Below are 26,212 nucleotides of genomic sequence, written 5' to 3'. Positions count from 1 at the left end.
TTAGACACACACACAATTCTGTATCTATGTACATATATATATATATCATATAAGTATGAATACATGTATATATGTGTGTGTGTGCATAGACAAAACTTAAAGTTTATAAAATTAAAAAAAATAAAAATAGTTTCATGTGTTGACTAATTTAAACGAGGCAATACCCTGAGAAGTAGGCATTATTTCCCATATGTTCCAAATGAGGAAGTTGCGTGACTGGTTATGCACTCACATAGGCAATATGATTCTGGGCATATCCCTTTAAAGGAAAATATCACAGCCATGAGGGGTTATTCTTTGGTTTCTACCAAGTGACAACTCAGATACAATGGAATCCAATCATACGGGGGGGGGGGGGGTGAGAAACCTCCTAGCTTAGAAGACATAAGTGCCACACAGAAAAATCCAGACCTCTTGTGACAACTCACATAGACAGGTCCCAAGAGCCTCAAGAGAATACTGATTTCCTGCTGCTCAGTTTTCTATCAGTTTATTCATAGTCCATTCATAGTCTTCCTGGCACAGTGTATACAGTTAATCAGTATGGAGTTATTTCTATTCAATACAATGTCTGTTCTACATCTGATTTTCCATCTTTATTGAGACTTTGGGAATAAAGTTAGATATTAATTTAGCATTATCAATCCAAGTTAGAATGTATACATTCTTTAGTTCAAACATTCCCCTTCTAGGAATTTACTTGTTACCAAAGGTAGTACCCATTGCAGAAACAAGAGAAGTGACAACTATTAATAGAAATTATTCACACAGAATTGCAAGGTCTGGAGGGTCACAGTAAAAGAGATTAGTAATCCAAGACGGCTCTGCCTCCTTTGTAGCCTACTTCCTTCATAGGCAGAAGGCAGGAATGCATAATTCAACCATATGAGTGTAAAAAGGTAGCACTCTTTATAATAAAAATATTGGAAACAATTGGAATACAATATTCCTTTTTTAGTAAGAATGATTAACAAAAATGATAGAAGAGGCCCTTTATGAATTGACAGAGCATGATCAGTAAGATAAGATAAGAAGGACAAAATTTGTTATCTATTCCCATATTCTTGATTTTACAAACAGTATTCTTGGGAAGATAAACAAGACAGTGCCTCCAGGAAAGTCAGTTAAATGGCTGGAAGTTCTGGTCACTGTGCTCCTTTTTTACACATTTAAAATCAGGTGACCGTATTACCTACTTAGAAAATTAGGTTAAGATTTCAAATTTCCCTAGCTGGGCTGCCTTGTCTTGCTTCAATGAAAAAGGAGACATTTAACCCTCATGCAACTCAATGTGCCAGGGTGGGTTGGTACCTAGGGGTTGGGGTGGGGGTGGGGGTGATAGGGGAAGTGTGTGGGAAGGTGGGACTGGGAAGGAGAGGAGGGAATGGGGTTTCAATTGGGGTGTAACATGAAAAAATAAGTAAGTTAATGAAGAAAAAACTATTTTCAAAACTAGGACTCAGAATGTAGCTCAGTGAGTAGAGTACTTGCCTTGCACACAAGCAGCTCTCTGGTTTTATTCCCTAGCACCACATAAAATGGTGTGGTTGTGTACACCTGCAATTCCTGAACTTGGAAAATGCAAGGTCATTGTTCACTACATACTGAATTTGATGCCAGCCTAGAATATGTGAGATTTTGTCTCAAATAAAGAAAACAAAACAACTTCTAAGAATACACACATGAAAATAGCTGACCTTTGGGCACGGTAGATGTATTTCGAGTTTCCTGTAAGACGGTACAGCAGAAGGAAGACATAGGCACTGCCGGCTACCCCGTGGCAAATCCCTGGCCCCTTCTTCAGCAGGCCTTTCTGCCATGTTAGCTCCCCACACCGAATGCAAGTGTCCAGGTACTGTGGTTTCTTGGAAACGAGATAAGCTTTGGCAAACAGATAAGCAATTCCTGCAAAAACATCAAAGACAATAAGAGGTGACTTTCAGGGTTTAACAATACACAGTTTCTCAAAGGTGTACACCTCACAAATCCCCACATATTTTAAGACTGTGGCTAAGATGTGGCTTGGGAGACTGCATTTCCTTTTTGTTTTCTTTTGTTTTTACATTCCTAGTTACATTTTCAACAATTGGACTTCTAAGCACTATGCTTTCGGTAGCAAGACTATATAATGCTCTACATGAGAGTGTGTTTTCCCTATGTGATTAGTTTAAGCTATTTTAATTCTATCATGGAGTTTGCTTCTGGAGAGAGACAATTTAATTGAAGTACATCAACTAATATGATCCATTATTTTCTTTACAAGTGACTTAATATTTAATGATACATACATGCTGGTAAAAAATATATAGGGCTGTTTCAAAGGGCTTTTTACACAGCTTACTAATTAAACCATGAAAGTTCAGAATTTGGTCTCATCAGGACTGGCTTCATTATCTTCCTCTGTGGACTGGTAAAGCTGATAGACTAGGGTCAGATGGAAGGGGAGGAGGACCTCCCCTATCATTGGACTGGGGGAGGGGCATAGGAGAAGAAAAGGGAGGGAGGATGGGATTGGGAAGGGATGGCGTAGGGGGCTATAGCTGAGATACAAAGTGAATACACTGTAATTAATATTTTTTTAAATTTCAAAATTTGCTGTGTTTATATATTTATAACAATACCCCCTTCCTTAAAGGCAAAACTAGAAGACTTTCCAAGAAAAATAGTGCAAAAACCAAACAACCTCAATAAGACATCTACTCCAGCTTTGAAGTAAGTCCTTCCCATGGCCAGTGTTCCATGGAAGGAATTCCTCTGAAACTTGCCAACAAAAGTAATAAACACTCCTGAAGCAAGAGCAGAAACAAGAGGAGTGACAACTAGTCATTGATATTATTCTCTCCAAGTTGCAAGGTCTAGATGTTCATAGTGAAAGAGATTAGAATGCAAGATAACTGCCTCCTGCATAGCCTACTTTCCCCTATATAGAATGGAGAAAGGGGGAAAACAAGCTTAGTGATAGAATGCTTGTATAGAAAGTGTGAGGCACTGGGATTCATGCCAAGCACCCTTCAAAATTGCATTAAAAAGTGGAATCAGTGACATTGAATGGAGTAGGTATCTTGATGGGCTCACTCACTAAGATTCTTTCTGCTTTTTATTGCTTTGAACAAGGTAAAATAAACAACTTGATAGAGAAGACTTTTTGCGTGTGGCCATAATGCAGGGCAAAAGGAGATTTCTCCTCAAAGTTTCCCATGCTGTGTTTATGCTGTTACTATCTTGAGATTCTTAATATTTTGTTTTAATTAATACTTTTTAAAGGTTTACACTAGGTATCCTGAACTGCATAGGTAGTCCTGGCACTGGGGAATCCAAAAGAAATCCTAATGATTGTAAATGCTCTTTGGGTAGACACCGTGACTAAAATAAATTAAGGTATGTGTCTGTGTTGCTGCTGGGACATTCAGTGAATGGTAGTGTCAGTGAAACTGGAGAGATCAGACAAGTGAAATTGTCCTGAGGGAAACAGTTGGGAGAAGCCTTGAATGGAAGCAGAGATTTTCTGAGATTTGTAAGTGGCATAGGAAATTGAAGGCCCAAGGTGAGGCAAGGAAAGCATATTAACCACCAAGATAATAGAGACTGAGAGGTTCAGAGACATCTAAGACTAAACCACAAGACCAATGTGTCAGCATCCTAACCAAGGGGCCAGTAGGGTAAAAGAGTAAGAAAGAGTTCACATTATGGATGGTATGGTAGTTTCTGTTAGGCATTTCAGACTATATACTGTGGGTAATAGGGAGCTACTGGAATCTTTTTATTATGAATTGGCTGGTTTTGATTTTTCATAATGATGGGATTGTTCTTACATGGTATGGTAAGAAAAGACCTAAAGAAAGACCGGATAGCTCTGAGCTAGTTTTGCACACAAAAAGTTGGAAATAAAACTTGTCAAAGAGTAACTTCACAGGATGTGGTGGCTGTTAAGATGGCAATTGAGCACGAGCTATACGGTAGATGCTGATTTCAAAAGGTCATTCATTGTCTTTAATGGCTTTTAAAGCTTAATCTGGAGGTACAAGCTAGGCTATATGTATATAAATAAAGTTACGGGAATACACAGAAGGGTTCATGCCTTATAGCTGCCGGAAGGAAAGGCCTATTATTAGACTGTCAACATCTAACTGAGTACTGGAGGATGAGCAGGAATCAGTGAGGAACCTGGCTCAACTACCTTTTGTCTTACCAACAAGCACACCGTGTTTATTTCTCAAAACATCCGGCTGCTAACAAACTTCCTGGATTCCCATCTTTGGTGATTTCCTCACAGGAGAACAGAAAGTAATAGCATGTACTCAGGCCTCCAAAGTTTACTAGCATAGATGGATACAAACAGCCTGCTCCCTTGCATCAAGACAGAACCAGATTTTTGGTATAGCATGTGCATAACAGCATCCCTCTGAATCAAAGTAAAACTAGTCTCCATGGAAGCCACTCTTCTCTGGCATTTCTCAGTTTCTCTGTCCTACAGTACTTTGCCTTACTAGGTTCCTCCAAGAGTATGCTGTTTCCAGACACTCAGAAAAGAGTTTGTTAGGTAGGAAATGTTTCAGCTAAGGAAAAGCTAAATGGCTCCCTATTATACAGGTGCCTTAGCATGATATAGAAATCCCTTTATGATCAACATCCTGCTCCTTTAGCTAGCCTCTTTCCCCATTTTCTCATTGAAGCTTTTCACTTCCACAAAACCAAACTATTTTCAGGGCTTTTATGCTTCCCAGTTCCCATGTTTTTCTTGGAGGAAGCCTCCTATTTTTCTTGGCACAACTTAACCCAGGAATCACTTTCTTTAGGAAGTTGTCATTGAATCTGGAGGCAGCAAGAGAAAACTCTTTTTCTTGGATCCTATCTTACAATATAGAAAATGTAGCACATATACCTAACCAATTGAAAAATATCAGCGTCCATGTCTGCCTTCCCTACTATAAGGCAAACCAGCAAAGGGTAGGGACTAAATCATATTTCTTTCTTTTCTCCTCATCTGTGGTGTGGTGTTTTTGCCGACAAATAGTCCCACAGATGTCCATTGGCCCTGTGATACCTCATTTATCACCTAGCAGAACCTAGGCACTGAAAGCAGAGTAGAAAAGACAGATGTGGATGGTTTAATTGCTATACCAAGCCATTCGCCCCAGAAGTTAGAAGCTATTTAGATTCTATGGCTCAGGCCAGAGTGCAAAGTCCTCTTCTTGAAGCCTGGGATCACAGAATATTTTATATGTAGGGATCTTCAAAATGCTCTAAATTTGTTGGCTCCTACTCTGGCCTAATGAAAACCATCCTAAGGTTTCTTGACTCTTGGTTGGTTGGTTTTTTGTTTGTTTGTTTGTTTTGATGGTTCTTTGATTTTTGGTTTTGGTTTGGCTTGGGTTTTGTTTGTTTGTTTTGGTTTTTTGAGACAGGGTTTCTCTATGTAGCCTTGGCTGTCCTGGACTCGTTTTGTAGACCAGGCTGTCCTTACTGATTCCTAAATTCTGGGATTACAGGCATGTGGCACTGAGCCTGGCTGGCTTCTTGACTCTTAATGGAAAGAATGTCAGGTTTCTTTAGAGTGATGGGAACTATCACAACATTTTCCTGGTATCACTAATAGCATTCAGTGATATTAAACACAAGTCAGCGACAGTGTATGACTTTGTCAAATACAGCCAGAAAATTAAATTTTACATTAATACAGATGGCTTGGGAGACTAAATCTTGGAAATGTGGAATCTCTAGAAACGTGTGACTGATAGAAATACACTGTTTCAACACCCAGGTTCATGCTAGGATGTGTAATTTTGCTTAGTCATTTACAACACTTCATTGCCAGCCTGTGCTTCAGCAATTTTGTTCTTTATTCAAAGTCACCTACCCAAGAGCCTTTGTGGAGTGAATTTTTAAAACTGCTCACACCTGTGCTTCACACTGAGTAAAGGAAGTGCACTGTCAGTGTTACCAAAGTAATGATGTAATCTGATGCAGTCAGGGAGGCTCTTTTAGTCACAGCATTTGTCTTAATGATTTTGCAAATGACTTCTGTATTTCAGAGCAGTCAAGGTTATGCAGGGATCACATGAGTCTTCCTGCAATACTTTCTTGCATTTAGTGAGAAAAAGCTATATGTCACTGGAGGTATTTATAAATGTGGGTGCTTCTAAAAACATCTGAGATATATCCCTTAGGAATGGCAAAGATCCAGGTGTAAAAATGTGTCAGTGGTGGCAAAAATGCTGAGATTCACTACTCCACTTCAACACGCTCATTTCAGATATTTTAAGTGATTTTTCTCAAGGTCACTTAGTTGATTAGTGATAAAACTGAACTTAGACCCCAGAACTGTTAACCTATAGTCAACAACTACCTACACATTTCATACATAAAAGTCACTGGTGGGAGGGGGCTGAAAGAAAGTTATTTGGAAGCAGGCATGGATGAAGGAACATTAATGACATTTCATGTTGTAGATTCTCTCTGGCAGGTTTTTTTTTTCTGTAGAGTTTTTAATTTTTTTAAATTTATTACTTTGTATCCCAGCTCTAGCCCCCTCCCTAATCTCCTTTCATTCCTGCCCTCCCTTTTCTCCTCCTATGCCTCTCCCCCAGTTCACTGATTAGGAACATCCTCCTCCCCTTCCATCTGACCCTAGCTTATCAGGTCTCATAAGGACTAGCTGCATTGTCTTCCTCTGTAGCCTGGTAAGGCTTCCCTCCCCTCTCAGGAGGAGGTGATCAAAGAGCCAGCCACTGAATTCATGTCAGAGAGAGTTCTGTTCCTCTTACTAGGGAACCCACTTGGAGACTGGGCTGCCATGGGCTACATCTGTGCAGGGGTTCTAGGTTATCTCCATGCATGGTACTTGGTTGGAGTATCAGTCTCAGCCAAGAACCCGGGGCCCACGTTTTTGGTTCTGTTGGCTCTTTGTGGTGCTCTTGTCCCCTCCAGGTCTTTCTATCTCCCCCTTCTTTCATAAGATTGCCTGAGTTCTGCCCAAAGTTTGGCTATGACTCTCAGCATCTGCTTTCATACCTTGATGGGTAGAGGGTATTGCTGCATAGTATTCCATTGTGTAAATGTACCACAATTTCTGTATCCATTCCTCCATTGCGGGACATCTAGGTTGTTTCCAGATTCTGGCTATTACTAATAAAGTTGATATGAACATGTTTGAACAAATGTCCTTGTTGTATACTTGACCATATTTTGAATATATGACTCTGGCAGGTTTTTAATTATAATACCATCTGTGCTATCCATACATCTATTCTCATATTTTGGATATATGACACTAGCAGGTTTTTAATTATAGCACCATCTGTGCTGTCCATACATCTATTCTCAAAATATTTTTTTCTCAAAAAATTAAATTCTTCTTCTAGACCATATGTTGTTAGATTTGGGGAAATTTTTACTGTAGTCAACTCCAGCAAGGTCTTTATTGTCTTTGACTTGCATAAAATAATCATTCTTAGGTGGCATTTGGGGTTGGCAGAAATAATAAACCTCATTTCATTAGTGAATCGAAGTTTTTTTTTTTTTTGGTACTTTAATGATTACACAGACTTAAGGATTTTTGTTTTGAAACATTGTATTTAAGTTACTCTTCTCAAATGACTTAGCATGAATGCTAAAGGAGGATAAACAAAGTCTCCAATGTCATGAATCCTATGCTGCAGTGTCAAAGTCCATGGCCTGCTGAAACAGATGGCATTTGATATACAGAAAGAGTATAAGAGCCACTTAAACACCTGCATCAATAACAGACTCATCCACTCATTGTAGTAGATTATCTTCCTACTTTATTAGGGGCTTTTACTAGCACACTGAGTCCTTTTAAAATAGTCCATATTTAATTTGGGACATCTCCAAAATTCAAGGATCCTGGGATGCTTGGAGAATATCCAGAGACCATCGCTGAGAATGACTAAGGGGAATAGGAAATAGAAGTATTGAGCATAAGAAGAAACATAATTTCCAGGACGGTAAATAACTGCTATGTTTTTTTCCCAAAAAAAGGTCAAAGCAAGAAATAATAGGCACAAATTATACCTGGCAGCAGTTAACCTGAACATAATGTACTATGTCCTGGTACCTTTAAAAATACACAGTTTGCCATTCCTTCCATCCTTAAATATGGCAGGCAGAGAAACTATGGCAATAGGCAATGACTTATATCATTCATCAGCTCAAACTATATCAAGGAGAAAACAGAACTCTAGCTTGATTAAAGAACATTAATTAAAGGGGTAAGGGAGGCAATAAAAATCAGGTAACAAGACAAAGATAAATCAACTGTAATCTAAAGTTATGTTGTTTGTTTGAAGCAGCCTTGCAAACTGAATTAATTCCTAATCAAAAGTTTTGGAAGGTGAAAGTAATTATAAACTATTATATACATATGAAATTGTCAAGGAACAAATTTAATAACTGTTATTTGATATTTCAATCTCTTTGTCAATTAACTGAACTTATTTGTTTTAGTGTCTTTTGAATTATTCCTTCTCCGAAAGACTACTTGGCAGTGTAATGGGATTTGAAAAAGATGGGATAGGGAGAGGTAGGTAATGAAGTCTGTCTCTAAGTTTCAAGGCTCAGTTTCAGAATTCACTGGGGATGGATTTTCACTTCTATAAAATTTCATTAGCTATTACTAGAAATATGCAGTTGAACAAGAATTTCCAAATCATGCATCTCAAACTTAAAGATGAACATAAGTTTCATAAGGATACTAATTAAATACACATTGTGATTTCACTGGGTTGTGATGGGTCTGAGATTAGAAATTTACAACAAGCTGTTAGGCCAGTAGCCCGGGGGCCACCATATAAACCATGAGGCTGCAGATGTTCACCTTCCAATTTAGCTTAACAAGACTTTGAAAGGTAGCATTTGATTAGCATGTGATATAAGTGTAAAACCAACACTGAATTTTAAACATTTCAGTATTTTAAAGAATGTATATTATCAATTTTTTTCAATGTTCTGGAGTGAACCCAGGTCCTTCTTTGCTTCTTTGGTCTACCTACAGTATTGTCCCTAGCCCAGCCATCTCTAATTTTAAATTAGACTACTTGAATTATATATATATATATATATATATATATATATATATATATATATATATAATATTTGGATTTTGGATTATATATCATCAATATGAGTTCTACCCATTTCATTTGGCTTTTGAATATGAGGTTACTGATGCTTTATGTGCATGCATGCTGGGAATCAAGCCCAGCATTCTGAGCATAGGATTCACTTTTTCTACCACTCAGAGATCCTAAATGTTTGGACTATATATGTGATTCACATTATATTTGAGGAAATGCTTGTTTAACATTATGGTTAAAGAGATGTGTTTTTTAAACCTATGAAAAAAATTTTCAGAAGTCCTTTAAAGATCAAGATATTTTTAGCTTTCAAATTTTTCAACTTGATAGCTATGACCTATGATGAGAAACACCCTCGATTGCAAAAATTGAATCTCCTTTTTGCTCAGCTAAATGAAAGGCCCTGTTTGCAGAAAGCATGGGGGAGACCTGGAGCACCGTGGCACCAGTGGACCAGTTCGTTCTCTCTCTCGATGGTCTCTCCAAGCTCGGGTGGCCAGTTGCAATTCTGCTCCTGTTCCATGAGGAAGTCCACACTCTGCCACACCAGCTCACGGTCTGAAGGCTTGAGATGTTCATGGTAAGAAAGCAGCATCTGGAGTATGGATGACAGGCCATGAGCTGCCCCTGTATGAACAAACAGAAAGGAGACAGTTTGATTTAATGAAAAGAAAACTATGAGTTTTGTTTTTTTTTACATTAAAATATTACCTGAAAGCACATACAGTACTATAGCAACCAAGTTGATAAAACAAAACAAAACAACAACAACAAAAAACTAAACCACCACCAAAATACAGGTTATAACCCCAATCTGGCTCACTGACTGCTTTTGTAAATAAACTTTTATTATAATATAGCTATACTTCTCCATTCACACATTGTTCTCTGCTGTCACTATGTCATACAGCAGACTTGTATTTATGTCTGAAACCATATGGTTAGCAAACCCTAAATAAAACAGTTAAGCTCCTCATAGAATATTTGATTTTATAAAAATGTAACCAACATGCATGAAAACAATTTGGTCTAGATATCTTAATAATTCATTCATCCATTCAAAATATGAGCATTAAGCATCTACTGTCCACCAGATGTTGTAGGTGCTAAGGATAGATGAGTGAACAAAATAGAAAAAAGTCCTTTCTTTGGAAACATTTCTCTTGGCATTAATTCATTTAATTCTTCACAATTAACATTTATGTTTTGGACATAATCTTACCATGGAAATACAAAGATGAATATGAGTTTTCTCATATTCTTGACTACCTCTCCATTTAGTTCAGAAAATGAGCCATGTTTGAAAAAAAAATAGATGTGTGCTAGGAATATGATGAGTAAGTTTATGTGACAACTTAACTGGTCAAGATGTTGCCAAGAGATTTTGTTAAACATTATTTCTAGGCATGTCTTTTTGACTGCTTTTGGAGATAATACGAGTTGAACCTGTGGACTGATTAAAGAACACTGTCATTACCAATTGTAGACAGTCCTCATCTACTCATCAAAGGCCTGAACAGAACAAGAACTCTAAGAAATAATTCTCCAGCTTAGACGTTTGTCTTTTCCTTGTAGACTTAGACTCAGCCTGGAACTTAGAACACTGACCATTTTAGGTGTGGATTTTTCAGCCTTATAATCCCTTAGGCCAATTCTTTTATTAGTGCTTCATTATTTATACAAATAAACAACATTCATGTAAATATTTATATATTACATAACTTATACAACATATATTATATATGATGTATACTGTTTATTTTTATATTAAAACACATTATATATTGTATATTGATAATAATTCTTAGAAGGAGGTGTGAGTTTTCAGGTAAGTATTTACATACTTACCAGAAGTTTGATTTGTAATATGTGTATCAATGGCCAGAATTGCCAATGTTCTTTTAAAAAAATCTATTAATGACATAATAGATTATTTTATTTTAAATTATTTATTTATTTATTATATTATTTATTTAAATTATTTTATTTAAAATAGATTATTTATTTTAAAGACACTGGTAGTATTCTGACACACTTTGCACTCCATACTTCCTACCTTAATTATCTGGGTTGTTTTGTTTTTGCCTGAGTTTGTCTCTGGCCACAAGAATATGTTCAACAACTACACTGAGTCAAGGCAGAGTTAACACCCTTAGAAAAGCAGCCAGTGAAGCAGGGAAAGTATAGATAAATGGCCAAATTTCCTCAGCCTTGGGTAAGACAGTTCTGAGGCATGTTCCATAGAGCCACTAAGAGTCCTCAATAAGACTGAGTCTGCTCTAGTTTGAATATGAAATATTTCCCATCAGATTATACAATGAATGCTTATTCTCCAGTGAGTGGTGCTATTTTGGGAGATTGAAGAAACTTTAGAATGTGGCGCCTATCTGGAGGAAATAGGTCACTTGGTGTATATCTCTGAGGGTCTTCAGGCCCTTCCCGCCACAATTCTTATCTTCCATGAGAGTAATAGCCTCTGCCACCATGATGTTCTTCCCTATTATGAGACAAGAATGAACCTTCTGAAACCAAAAATTAAATATATATATATATATATCTTTACACCCTTAAGTTTTTATATTAGGCATCTTGCAAATGTGATTCAAAATTCTAACACAGAGCCTCTGTTATTAAGAAGTGCTCACTATTTCACAGTAAGTTAAATTCTTCCTCTTTCTTGTCTCATTTCTCTACCTTCCTCTCAATGCTTTCTAGCATCCCATTTCAAATAAATTCTTGTATTCAAATCCTGTCAGGGTCTGATCCTACAAAGACTTACAAAAGAATGTGAAACTTCTTTAAGAAAGCTCTCATTAATGTTGTTCATGAGTCATTCTTCCACTCATTTGGGTAAGCTCATTAAATGTGAGCTCTGTGGCAAAGGTCCAGGGATCACAAACCTAAATGAATGAATCCCCATCATGAATGTACACAAAACCTGACAGGGCAGTTGAACCAGTGAGTCACAAATTATAATATTGTATAGTGAGGGCTCCATTAACAGTGTGAGCACAATGCCATGATGTCACCCTATTTGCTTCAGGGAAAAATACCTGAAACATGTCAATGATTCTCCAGATAGGCTCCAACAACCTTTTCCCTAAAACACAGAAAGTCTCTTAGTACATGTCTTAAGGTTTCACGGAGTTGAAGTCTGGGTGTTACAAGTAGATAAGGGCTTGTGGGACATGAAACATTCTAGGAAAAAGGAACATAAATAATCTTTTCAAGGTAAGAGGTTGTTTTGTGTGGAAAAACTACACTAGACAGAACCTAGAGGAAAGAAACATGGTTTAATTGTGGCTTACCAAGTGCCTTACCAATCTTGCTCAGGAATTTAAGGACTCAAACTGAGAGGAACTCATCGTTTTTCTTTACATGAGTCAGAGCTTAACATCAGAGTCAAAATCAGTTCAGTTGCCTGTTATGAATATGTTATTACCAAAAACTTAGTGAATTAATCTTATTCCCCTATTTAAAGCCATGACCTAGAATCAGTGTGACAATTGTTCAACATATCTCAACAAAGTTAAGCCATATATGGCGATACATGCCCATAGTCCCAGTTCCTCGGGAGGTTGATGCATGATATATAATATCCTAGGCAATGCATTGAGACTTCTATCTCATCTCAAAGAAATAAACAGGTGATAATAAAGATTTTAGTCTTTAATGAACATGAATTTTAAAACACTTACCTTTCTGTCATTCATATCTGACTATAAAAAGATATTAAATTATATCTCAATTTTGGTTTTCAAATGTTGCAAAGTATTGTTTGTTCATAAATAATGATGATCTATAGCAAAACTGTAAGCACTCCTTCTTTACTTAGTGTTACCATTAGAGACTCTCTCCAGCCTCTAGGAGTCTGCCACTCACCCAAGTATTCGGTTCCATAGTAGGAATACATCAGGGGGAATGGTTTCCTCTTCTTCAATGCATACTGCTTCCCCGAGTCCAGAATTGCCTGACATATTGATTTAATTTGTGCTGGGGTTAGTACCTGAATAAAGAAAGAAATAATGAAGCCAAAGTCAAAACAGGGCCTCTATCTCTGCCCCCTCAGACATTAAAAGTCCAGCAACATATTATCAGCATCCTTTCCTATATGTAAATTACTTTATGTTGCCAGCTGCTGGTAGTGCACACGCCTTTAATCCCAGCGCTTAGGAGGCAGAGACAAGTGAATAGCTGTGAGTCTGAGGCCAGCCTGGTCTACAGAGTCAGTTCCAAGACAGAGAAACTCTGTCTCAGAAAACCAGAAGGAACAAAAAGACCTTTATGTTTTGCCACTGGTTCTTCTTTTAATTCAACTTTATCTACCCTCTTCTGAACACTTAAAACAGACACTTTTTCTGTTATAGGTTGTTATAAAATGCAAAGACCACCATACAGATGTTCTGTCATTAATCTTTGTCACCAGAATAGGAATTCTCTCAGGAAAGAACAAATAGTGATGCTAAGGGACCATACTTAACCATACTTAAGAAGAAAGACTACTTCTCCTGTAGTCTTTACTTTGAAACAGTTAAGCTGTGCTTCTAAAGCCACGTCTACACAACAAGCTACTGCATGACAATGCAGAGCAGCCACTTGCAGTCCCAGAATGAAAACAAAGTTCAGTTGTGCCAAGACAAATATCACTTAAACACCAAAAAGACTCTGAATAGAGAAAGGCTGAAATGGAAGGACTTGTAGTCTTCCACATTTAGTTCAATCTCTATAATCAGTTTTAGGGTGATGAAGGAAGATTCAAATGTTCACAAGCCTCCAAAGCACCAGGGAGTTTAAGTTTCCTCTGGTTTGCACTGTGTTCTGTGTTCTGTTTTCTGTGTTCTGTGTTCTGTGTCCTGCCTTCCCTCCAGGGGCCAACTGGATGCTTCCTTCTGTTTGTTGCCTCTACCACCAAGCTTTCTGCTGTGATGAAATACTCAACCTCATGCTGTCTTAGATCTGTATCTCACTACTCTCAGTCCCTTGAGAGCAAAGATTGTGACCTTTCATCATTTTGGATACTTGGTGCCTAACACAGAAATTGAGGTTCGGGGAAGAGGGGACTTGGTAACAGCTGAATAAGTTCTATGTGAAGTATAAAATACAGAGCCCTCCTTTCTTCACCTTTATCCTCTCTCTTTCCTTTCTTTTCATGAGAATTTCTAAGCTCCATTCCATCGAAGCTTACTGTAGGTGCTGGTCCTAAGACAATGAACATGACAGACACAACATTTGCTCTGGGGACACCAAGCTTCCTAAAGGCAAATGTGAATAAAAGTACTGCTTAGGGTAGCCTGGAAAAAAGTTATCTACAGTCTACCCTGATTTAATGAGTCTACCATCAGGAAAAAGTTCACCAAATTTTGGGCTCTCTCTTACGGCATATATGTTAAGACAAATGAAATAATGATGTACACAGATTTTATATGAAAGACGTTTATTGGATGGAAATGAAGAGAGAGGGAGAAGTAGAGAGTGAGATATGATAAGGGAAGAGGAGTAGGCTCCCCGTCAGAGAGAGGGGAGAGCAACAGAGTGAGAGAGTAAGAGGACAAGAGAACAAGAGAGAGAGAGAGACAAAGTTGGCCCTTTTATGGAGCAACTTAACCATGCCTGCCAGGTGCTACACCTGATGGCATCACAGGTTGCTAGGCAACCCAGAAGCAGGATGCCTAAATACTAACATTCCTCCCTTTTTTCTATAATTATAAAATAAGGAGCTTGGGCTCCTTCTCATGTAAGGCAAGTATATAAATGAAGGTTCATTGGAAGCATTTCTTGGTTCCCATGCAAGGAGGTAAGAGAGAGAGAGAGAGAGAGAGAGAGAGAGAGAGAGAGAGAGAGAGAGAGAGAGATATTATGCTACAAAATGTCCAGATCACATGGTCAAGTGGAGGAGGGAAAGCCCTTGCCTTGGAAAGTTTAGGTAGAGGGTTGCCAGTAGAGAGTTGCCAGTCATGCAAGGCAGCAGGTTGGGACTGAGGAATGCTGGGAGAACCTGAAGCTACTTGTCCTGGGTCTGAAGCACACCATTTCAGCCTTTTGTTAATAATAAGTGAATAACGGGCAGAGATTCTCTCCTGGCTATTTCCTGCTGACACTGGGGGCACTGTAGGGAGGTTAAAAGTCTGAAATGTTGGCCAAGTCCAGGAAGAACCGGCTGTTTTGATGCTGTCTGGGCTCTAGGAGAACATCCATGACTGGGAGGGAAAGTACAGGTCCAGCTTGATGGAAGTCTGTGAGGTCAGACTGGAACACCTGTGGTTAGCTAATTTGGTACTGTCATGAATATAGGAAACACCTGGGTCTGGCAGGATACTGGAACATATATGGAAGCAGAAGACAAAGTTAAGTAGGCCATGGAGAAAATTCCTTTAGGTGTACATTTAAAGCTTTTGGGAGAGAAAACAGAGACTGAAGAAGAGACTTGAACATGGAAATCTCCATATACCTGAGGGAACCTCCATTTACCCAATCATTGGCAGTAATTAAAAAAGCTTTGCTTTGGATCTATCATCTAAGGAAATTGAGGCCAAGTTTGGTTACAGATATGCTTAGAGGCCCTTAAAGTAGGCACTAAGTGTAGAAATCTGAAATTCTCCAAAGACATCCCAAAGGAGAATATGGAGGAATGGATGAATGGACTATTCCCATTGGGCAGGTAGGAGTCAGTGACCTTTCAAGGCTTCCTAAGAGCAAGGTTTGACTCAGTAGATTGGTACAATCTTTTCCAACAGCTCATCAGTGTTGGCCAGAGACTAAGGGCACAATTGCCTGTACCAGACAGAGCTTACCTAGCTAGAATTTCATAGAGAGCATGAGGGGGGGGGGGGAAAGAAGCTATGCCAGTGGAGGGAAAATATTACTCAAGGGAGAAGAAGGTCCTAGATGAAGGGTTTAGATGTAGTTTGGCAAAGTGGTAGGAAGCATTTGCACCAACCAGAAGTGAAGACTCACCAATTGGCTTGTGTTAGTTGTAGGAATACAGCAGTTGGTAAGGAATTGATGCCAACCAGAAGAGAAGACTCACCACCAATCAGCTGGTGTTAGATGTAGGAATATAGTATTGAGTATCCAGGAAAGGGAAGTCCCAAGACCAGGGAAGGGGAGGAATCCCACCCTCTGAGACAGGCAGTAGCCCAATTGACCTGAGAGGTGGATCAGGTGGATTTCCTGCAGCTTATAAGAATTCCTTTTAGGTTTTAAAAGGAGATAAATCTTTAGACATGTTAGCATCACAACTGTAATTTGCAGTGACAAATACATTATGGAAAAAGGCAGTAAACATTCACATTTGTTTTAACAGCGTAAACATTCTTTAAGGTGAGCTCTGAAAAGGCAGAAGCCTTTTGTAATGTAGAAGAGACAAAAGCTCACTTGATCTTAAATTTCAGTATGATTACACATTATGGATGGGAGGTTCCTCTCTATCCAGAAGACTGGATGTACATAAGTCTAGTACAATGAGAAACAATTTTTAAGTTTATACTTAAAAGACAAACCAAAGGAGATTTAAAATCGTGAGCTTGGAACCATAGTGGGTGGTATAGTGGAATGTTTTGTATTAGAGTTAGATTAATAAATCAGAGCTTTATTATAAAGGTCAAAGCTCTGGACAGTCAATATAAGAGTAGCATACCAATAGGAGGAAAAATTGGCATATATATTTTTTACCTATTTAGGATACCTTAAAGCACCTTACACCTTGCAACCTTTACAACTTTCATTTACCAACATTAAAACATTTTCTTAGACCCTTAAACAACATTTTCCTTAAGCCTTTGTATCTAGTTATTTACTATTAGACATAGGTGAGACTGCTATGAACATTTATTGTCCTTGAGCTAAAGCGATGGTAAAAGGTTACATTTGAGGCCTGTTTCTTGAGTCTGACAACAAGGCATATTGTGTCTAGGCCTGACAGTAGCAACTCTAGGACTCAGGCATAAGGCCTGGTTTCCTGCATATGAAGAGGACTGAGAAGGCATCTGCAGTCTCCCAAGATAGAAGTTGGAAATATGTCCAGGGGACCTGAGTGTGAGGTTAAAACAGACCTGCAATGTTACCCTGGGTTGAGCGAGGGTGGTGGAGGTCGCTGAATCTAGGAACCATTTGTCCTCCACCAGGCCAAGGAGTTTGAAGGCTGGAAGTGTCTGTAGCTCTTGTGCTGTTTGAGCCTCCATGGTAGGGCACAGAGGACAAGCCTGCACGGAAGCATTTTGACTTCCAGAAACCAGTCTGCCAGCAGGCAGTCAAGGCTTGTTGAGAGAGCCATAGGACCAGGGTCCCCTTTGGCTTCATTTGAAACCTGGTGGAGTTGACTTTTGGCTATACCCCGGTGGGACGGGACATTGCACACCTCGTTTTCTGTGTAGGAATGTCAACAGCCTCAGAACAGCAGCCGAGGTCTGGAGCATAGTTTTTGCTGTACATGAGCCTATCAGGAAGACTCCTCTCTTATTGTTTTTACCAACTCCTGTATGGTGATTCAGGGACAATTATGAGCTGTTAATTAAAGATGGCAGTGAGGCCATGTCTGCATCTGTAGTACTATAAATATATTTTAGAACATGTTAAAGAACTTGATCATCTATAAGATGAATGAACTACTAATTTGCATTTGTTAACCAATAAATATTTAGACTTTAGGTTTCATCCCTGTTCTGTTGGAGCCTTAAAGGTAGTCCACTAAAGTAAAAGCATGACAGTTTCCTGTATGATTTAGTATATAAAAAGTTCATAGTTTTTAAAAGGCTATACTATAGATTAATAATATTACCATTTTTAGAAAACAAGAGCAAGCATATTTTAACATTTTGATAGTGAAGATATAGCACAATGACCAAGTTTTAACATAAACAAATAAATGCTCTAAATGTAGATCTTAATTTAGAGTATTGGTAAAAACGTGTATGTAGAAACTCCTGAATTATGAGTTTTAAAACCAACAATATAGGAGAACAATATAAAGCAATATTTTTAGCATGCTATTTTTTATTTCTTTTAATTACACTTTATTCACTTTGTATCCCCCAATAAGCCCCTCCCTCCTCCCCTCCCGGTCCCACCCTCCCTCCCCCTTCTTCACGCATGCCCCTCCCCAAGTACACTGATAGGGGAGGTCCTCCTCTCCTTCCTTCTGATCTTTGATCACCTCCCCCTGACGGGGGAGTAGCCTTACCAGGCCACAGAAGATGACAATGCAGCCACTCCTGATGAGATCTGATAAACTAAGATCAGAAGGAATATGAAGCAATTTTAAATTACATTTGAATTTATTTTAGCAAACCTATTAGCCAGAAAGCCTACTGGTGAATCTGGATCATAGGCAACTCATGGCAGGAGAAACAGCATTTTTTAATTTAGGAATTGATAAAGACATAAGCAGTTAGACATACATTTTAAATTAGCTTAATTTGAATAGACCTTTATAACCTTGAAAGTTTAACGTTATATAAAAATTATTTTGAACCAGGTTTGAATCATATATATTGTAAAATATAACTTTGAATTTTTATAAAAATTATACCATTTTAAAATGAGACTTCCTGCTGTTTTAGTCTAAAAGGAGATAAAAATAAACAGAGAATTAATTATTATTAAAATTGTTCATACCACGTGGTTGCCTTAAGGTTTACAGTTTAATCTTTTTTTAAAATTTTAATATCAAGTTTTTAATGAAAAGGCAAGTTGGGGTCAGTAAAGAAAAATCACATGAGAAGTATGAATACTAATTTATGGTGCTATATTTGAACAGAAATTACACATTTTACACATTTACTAACTGTGCATTCTTACTAGGCATACAGTTTAATCTTAAATTTTTTTTTGAGAATATAAAAAGAATCCACAGAGTACATTTATTTAGTGGGATAAGAGGCAGAGAGAAACATCCAGGACTTTGAGAAAAGAGAAATAGGGAATTTCTTTTTACTTCACGGATCTCTCTTAGTGTTACTGGATATTAGACATTTGAGTAGGGCAAATGTAGATGTAGAAGCCAGAAGTTTCCCAAAGAGTAGAGAATATGAGAAAGCTGTTCTTGCGAATGAGAAAGGGGAAATGGAACTGGACCATGGGGCTAGTGGTCAACCAAATAGCATGGAGGGTCATGGGCTTAGCCCTGCTAAGAACCTCAGTGCCTGGTACAAGGTCTTTATCAGAAGTAAGGCTGAGTTCTCATAGAGGGAATCTCATCTGCGGGAAAAGGATAGGGGCAGATAGGCAGTTTCAGAGTACAGGAAGGAAGGTGACTGTGGTCCTTTTAGGGCTTATAAGATACTGCAGTTTTGCAGCTCTGAAAACAGAGGGACAGAAACAAATAGTAAACGCAGCTGGCAGCAGGGGAAACCTTTTTTGTTTGTTTGTTTGTTTTGTTGTGATATATATATATATATATATAACCAAGATGACACCCAATCATGTGACTGACCTTGATTACCCTAAGTTAAGATGGCAGTGACACTATGTGCTTTCCCTTAGTGGAGTTGGCAGTGAAGTTGTGGCTCCACCCTCCTTATCCCAAAATGAACATGGTGGCTAATCATGTGCAGCCAAGGTGTCATGGCAGAACCAGGGTCAAAGGTAGAGAACTTTATGGCTAGAAGTTGGGTGGAAGAACAGGAAGAAAAGAGAGAAGGATTAGAGTAGAGGAGAGAGAATATTTGAATGTAAGATATTTCCTTCCATTTACCAGATCGCTAACAGTAGTTAAAGAGAGCCAGAAAATATTGGGATTTAATGTGCTGTTAATCAGCCAATTTGAACCATTATCTAAGGAATATGTAGGCCAAGTTTTATTACAGAGGCTTATGAGCTTAGAGGCCTTTAACTCATGTGTAGGGTTTTTAAATCTTCTAGAAGGCATCCCAGTGGGGATGCTGGACGAACAGAAGAATGGGCCAGTTCCCATTGGGAGGGTGGGAGTCAGTGACCTGCCAGAGGTGTCCCAAAGGCAAGGTTTGGCTCAGTAAACTAGTATGGTACTATCTGGTCTAAAAGCTCGTCAGTGGTGGCCAGAGACCAAGAGCACATCTGCTGTTAGCAGACAGAGTTTACATAGCACTAGGATTTTGTAGACGAGGGAGAAGGATTGGGGGAATGATGCTGGCAAAATTCCCACCCAAGGGAAAAAGAAGCCCTAAAAGGAGGTGAGCAAAAAGGGTTATCTGTGGCCAGTGAAGGCCATGGCTGGGGGTTCCTCTGTCCTAAAAGGTACCAGGAAGTTGCCCATCTCTCAAAGGTCCATCTTCCTTGACCAAGAGAGGGTTTATGCTGACCAACGAGAGGAACTCACCAATCCAGCTGGTGTTGCATGTAATAGGTAGGGATCTGTTTGCCAAAAAGGGGTCACAGGCAGATTTGAAATGAAATAGGTTTCCAGCAGCTCCTCCGGTGTTGGTGCTGGAGCCGAAAGCAACCACCACATGGGGTGGCCACTGAAAGTGGCTATTTGGCCAATGCACCAATATTAGGATTGTGCAGCAGAGTTATACGGTAGGTTCATATATCATGCCATGGTACTGGTCCCACATGGGATATTTTATTAAGGGAAGGGGGAGGGGGTCACAGAGACCATCTCTAGGCAGGGTAGGAGAGAGAGAGAGAGAGAGAGAGAGAGAGAGAGAGAGAGAGAAGAAGGAGAGAAAGACATGGTGGGGGAAGAAGCTCCCTGCGAGAGAGAAGGAAAGAATAGGAGAGAGGAAGGGAGAGCAAGAGAAAGAAGGCAAGAGAGAGACAAAGTAGAGGGTTGGTCCTTTCATGGAGCAACTTAACCATGCATGCCAGGTGCAACACCTGGTAGACAGCACATGATGACATCATAGGTTGCTAGGCAACCCAAAAGCAGGCTGCCTAAATACTAACAATACACATCTTATTTCTTTATCTACATCTGTCATTAAACCAGCCAATTATTTTTTTTAAATAAAACACTGATCATAGAAGCCTTACATTTCCTCTGTTTTACCCAATATTAGGAAAGTAAAAGACAATGCAGTTTCTAGGTTCCTCAAATCTCTAATTAGAGAGGAGATGGTTGCTGAGTGTGGCTCACATCCTATAATTCAAGCCCTTGGGAGGTGGAGATGGAGAATCTTGAGTTCTACATTTGCCTAGCCTGTATACTAATGCCCCATTTTATAATATGCATAAATATATTAATAATATATTTAAAAATATAAAAAGAAACTGTCTCTTTATTAATTTACCAATTAACATTTATTGCATTACTATTCTAGTAAGGTCTTCACAAGATATCATAAGGAAATTCTTAAAAGCATGGGACACATTTTACCCCATAGGGAATTTACTGTCTGTTGATGGAGATCAGAGGTAGACAACAGTCTAACATAACAAGTAAAGCTCGTGAGCCTAGAGATGGAAAGAAACATGGATGATGAAGTGCTGCTTAGCTTCCCTAAGATTTTACTTTATCCTCCATTTCACTTGCTTAGAAACAATTACATTATAACTTTCTACTTCAATGTTCATTTTTTTTTAGCTGCCTGTCTTTGTCTCTTGATTCTATCTCTCTTTTCTTCCTTCTGATAAATTGCCATCTTCTTACATATTGTCACTGTCACATCCACTCAGACACCAGGCTTTCCTTTAGCTTTATAGCATACTTCTCCCAAATGATTTTCCAACTCTCAATTTTCCAACTCTCAAGGTGTGACACCTGCCCAATTCATCTGCCATATGAAAACATTCTCTGTGCTTTAGTTGTAGTAGCTGATTTTATACTGAATCCTATTTAAAATTTGCATCATATTTCTTTGTGGGGGAGGCATGTTTCAAGACAGGGTTTCTCTGTGTAGTCCTGGCTATCCTAAAACTTGCTCTGTATACCAGGCTGGCCTCTAACTCATGGAGATCAACTAATCAGGGCTCATAAGAGCTCACAGAGACTGAAGTGGCAATTATAGAGCCTTCATGGGTCTGTGCTAGGTTCTCTGCATACATGTTATGGTTATGTAATTTGGTATTCTTGTGGGACTAGTGACAGCCTAGGCTTATTGCATCTAGTGATCTCCCTGGAAGGCCTGCTCCTTTCTGAAGGAAAGCAGAGGAGGAATAGATGTGACAGAGAGGGAAGGTAGGGATCTAGGAGGAATAGAGGGAAGAAATGTGTTGAAAACAAAACAAAAAGTTTTGCATCGTTAAACTCAAGCCAGCCCCTCTATTCTGATGCTCTTTTAGAAACTTGCTAAAATCCTTGGAGGGTTAGGACCTAACAGGATCCTATCCTGGTTCTATCTATCTTTTTTCTAGGAACATATCTTGCTTCTTGATTAGCTACAGGTCTTGTCTGTTCTGTATTGATTCTGAGTCCACATGAAAATTTTATTTTATTTATTTTTTTTGTGGTAGAAAATGGGCACTGAATTTTCAGAGATGCACTCACCTGAATAAGTAAATTACTACAATTTCTCCTATTTGCTTTTCATATTCAGAACTGAAACCCCATCTTAGTCTTTCTTCAGTTGAGCATGTATTCATATTCTCCTGTTTGTTTTGAAGCTAGAGAAAAAAGCAATAAGATTGTCTTCCCCCATTCTTTTCATCATTCAAAATAGGGAACAAATTTATAAACTACTCTTTCAAGAACCTTGCCTGGTCATGCATCCTGTCTGGGCGGTTTCTTCTTATCGCACAAAAACACCGTGAAAAACAAAGAGAACAGCAGCGCTTGTTCAGCTGGATAGAGAGTAAGAACTGCGTGCAGTTCTTTATCTCTGGGAACAGACAAGCCCTACCCTTGAGTTTACTGATCATCAAATAAAAACTGAAAATAGTTCTCTTTAAATGTCTTTGTGGGATGAAATTTTGAAAAAGAATGTGCCCCTCTTTCCCCCTGAACAAACAGTACAGAACAAAAGCTGGGGTGGGGTTAAGAGGTGAGTCTTAAGGGTAAGGAAAGTGTTCATTTTCTCTATACATCTGCTTTCTCAAATGTCTCATTTTCTGTTTTAAGCACTCAGGAAGGTGAATGTGCACATCCCTTGAGGAGATGTCTTCAAGGTACACTCAGATATCCTGGAATGAGGAAGCATTTCTGATATGGAAAATGACCCAAAGCTTCGGAGGAGCTCCCTGTCCATCATCCTCCTGATCCCTTCTCCTGTATTCTTAACACTGAAGGCCTAATGCTCTGTTGATACTTTGGATTAATTAGGATTTTTTCAACCTCTTTTCCCTATGTTGAATTAAAATAAAGATATCTCAAAAAATGCAGGAGGAAGTCTTTGGTGGTTTGCTTGAAACAGTTTCATTAGTTAACTGATTCACTTCGCTCACTCTGTAACATATTCTTATTAGGCTGGCCTCTGATTATGAAGAGATGAAAGAGCAATAAAACAAACGGTATATTTCTGGGTCCTGCCTGAAGGCTATGACTGAACCACATGCATGCAGAGACAACCTTCATTAAGGAAATGAATAAAATGGACTAAGCTTCGAGATTCTTGCCCCACATCACAGACTCTGTCCTGGCACACAGCCCCTATGAAATAGCAATCTTTGCTAGCTATATCTCTTTGTCTGGGCATCAAATATCACTGCCTCCACCACCCCTATAGCAGTAATTGGATTTTCAGATAGCAGCAGTGAAATCCTAGGTTTATCAGGGTGGTAAGGTATCCTGTGCTATCAAATTACTTTTCTCAACAATTTGAAATGCATATTCTAAAAGCAGTGGAGCTATCAGCAATCACAGCCTATGCTGACTGCAGGTCAGGCTGCAGAGATGAGCCCACAAACATGTTCAGCCATTTAAACACGCAGGAGCTACTAGGGAAAAAAACTGAGTAAGCTGCCTCAAAGTGAAAGCAAAAGGAGACTGGCACAGACCCACCAGCAGAAACAGTGATGTGGAAAGAAACTTAGAGAGAGGTAGCTGGTCCTCACAGCTCTTACTTCCTGACAGTTTAGGGAAATCCACTTTAGGGATTCCTGCCAAGTTTTCACACAGCACATGTTCTCATCCATAGTCCCAGCTTGAGCTACTTTAAAAAGCCTCAGGGGTGTTATGTCTCCTCCCTACAGCAACCTTAACTCGAAAAACATGAACATAAAGCCAACACTTTCTTCACTCCCATCTCCATCCTCCAAGTAACAAACATATCAATTCCAATGCCCACCAGTCTAAATCTTCCCATACAAAATAGTGAGGCCTGAATCTAAGACACACATCAGAGACTTCAGTCTTGATCTGTCCTTGAGTGCTGTCAAAAGTTCCATTTTAAAACATCTGACATCTCAGATGTATCTGCTCCTCAAAGTGTGGACCACACACCACAGATCTTGTCACCATCTAAGAACCTTTAGAAATGCAGATTCCCAGGCTCCAGGCCAAAATTCACAATATCGGAAACTGAATTTTAACAAGATCACCAGGTGGTATGAACTGACATTAAGGCTCACATTGAGAAGCACAAGGTTTAAAGTAAGATATAATCTGTGAATACATAAAAGTCCCTTATACTAGATGAGGTCCTGATAATATTATATGTTCAAATTGTGTAAGTCAGTGTTGGGATCCATAAGCAGGCACTTCGATGGCCAGCCCCAAGGGACCTGACAAATGGGATATCAGGCATCTGTGAGGCCACCTATGGACCACCTGCAGACCACCTGAAACAACCTGTGCATGCTCTGGGTCACCTTATAAGAGAACTCGCACCACCTCCTCTCTCTTCTCTCTCTCCCCTTTCCTCTCTTCTACCCTGCCCGGAGACAGCCTCTGTGACCCCCAACCCCATTCCCTTAATAAAACTTTACACTTGGAACCAGTCGTTTGGCCTGATTTATGAACCTGCCCTATAACTTTGCTGTACAATCCTAACGTTATACTTTTTATATTTTAAAAACTGTTTAAATATTTTTAAAAATTTTGTGTGTATGAGTGTGGGCCTGAATATATGTCTATGATGTGCCATGTGCATGTAGTGCCTAAAAAGGTCAGAATCAGGATTGGATCACCTAGTGCTGGAGTTACAGACAGTTGTGAGCTGTCTTGTGGTGCAGAGATTAAAGGTGTGTGACCCCATGCTAGGCTCCTACCTATACCTTTTTGTGTCAAACTTTAGAAGAGACACTATAGCCTACCCTCACCACCAAAAAACAAAACAAAACACCAGGGTTATTACAAGTAGTTAGGATATATACTCCCTCTTCCTTCCTGATACTCAGGTGCATGGCAGCTTCAACAAGGTATTTCTTGTCCCAGGGTATAGTACCAGTAAACAGAGATAACAATACATGGCATTTCTACATGACAGAGAACAAGACAGTTTTGTGTTTCCAGGAGGTAACAGGGCAGAGTAGAATAGCATCCCATTCTCAATTTTTTTAAAATTATAAACATAAATAATGCTAATTTCAAATGTTAGGGACTTTTTTATAAGAGTAATATTCACATGTGATTGGATTTGCACTTTTGTTGTCTCTGGGGTTGTAGTCCACTTGGGATTACTTTAAAAAGCCAGGCATTTCATGAAGTCTCTTTAGTGGGTATATATTTACATAAGGTAGTGTGAAAATAGAAACTTGGAACAACAATGTATACAAAAATCAACTTGGAGATCTTGATAAAAAATGAGGATTCTCCATCTGTTAGGTCTAGAAAGAGGCTGGGGTTCTCCATCTCTGACAGTCTCCAGATAATGCTGAGATGAGGCTCGTGCTGTTGTCTCTGGACCACATCTGAAGTGCCAAAGGATGATGGATAAGGGAGATTAGTTTTATTGCAGAGGATTTCTTTCTCTTAGGAAAGGTGAGAAAGTTAGAATGAAGGAACTGTAGGAAGCTTGAAAAACAGTAAGGGAAGCAAGAGAGTGTGCCAAGCATAATGTTATACAATCATTATATTACCCAGAAAGAGGTAGCAATAGCGGGGCATTGTCTATCAATATGCTGCATGCAGGAAAAACATGTCCAAATTTGAAAAACCCCAGTAGGGAGCTCTCTTAGCCAATGCAGCCAGGTTTGTTATTTTCTTAATTAGTCTCCAAATGGAGCATGTGTGCTGGTGCAGAATGAGCAAGTTCCCTCCATCTGGTTTCCCTGATGCTCCCTGACTATTATTCTGCTTGGCAATTGAGAATGAGAGGCAGGTTGCTAGA

General features: G+C 39.0%; 1 protein-coding gene across 1 annotated transcript in view; it reads right to left on the bottom strand.

Moving 5' to 3' along the window:
- The window catches only part of Lancl3 (LanC like family member 3), a 144,460-nt gene that overhangs the window by 20,616 nt on the left and 97,632 nt on the right, over positions 1 to 26,212 (bottom strand). The window contains exons 2-4 of the mRNA XM_060374415.1: positions 12,975 to 13,098; positions 9,522 to 9,719; positions 1,698 to 1,905 (exon numbers count right to left, since the gene is read on the bottom strand). Of these exons, the coding sequence (XP_060230398.1) occupies positions 1,698 to 1,905; positions 9,522 to 9,719; positions 12,975 to 13,098 (530 nt within the window). The remainder of the gene's footprint in view (positions 1 to 1,697; positions 1,906 to 9,521; positions 9,720 to 12,974; positions 13,099 to 26,212) is intronic.

Source organism: Meriones unguiculatus, chromosome X (genome assembly GCF_030254825.1).
Source record: "Meriones unguiculatus strain TT.TT164.6M chromosome X, Bangor_MerUng_6.1, whole genome shotgun sequence".
Classification (NCBI taxonomy): Eukaryota; Metazoa; Chordata; class Mammalia; order Rodentia; family Muridae; genus Meriones; species Meriones unguiculatus.
This window is presented reverse-complemented; position numbering and strand designations above follow the sequence as displayed.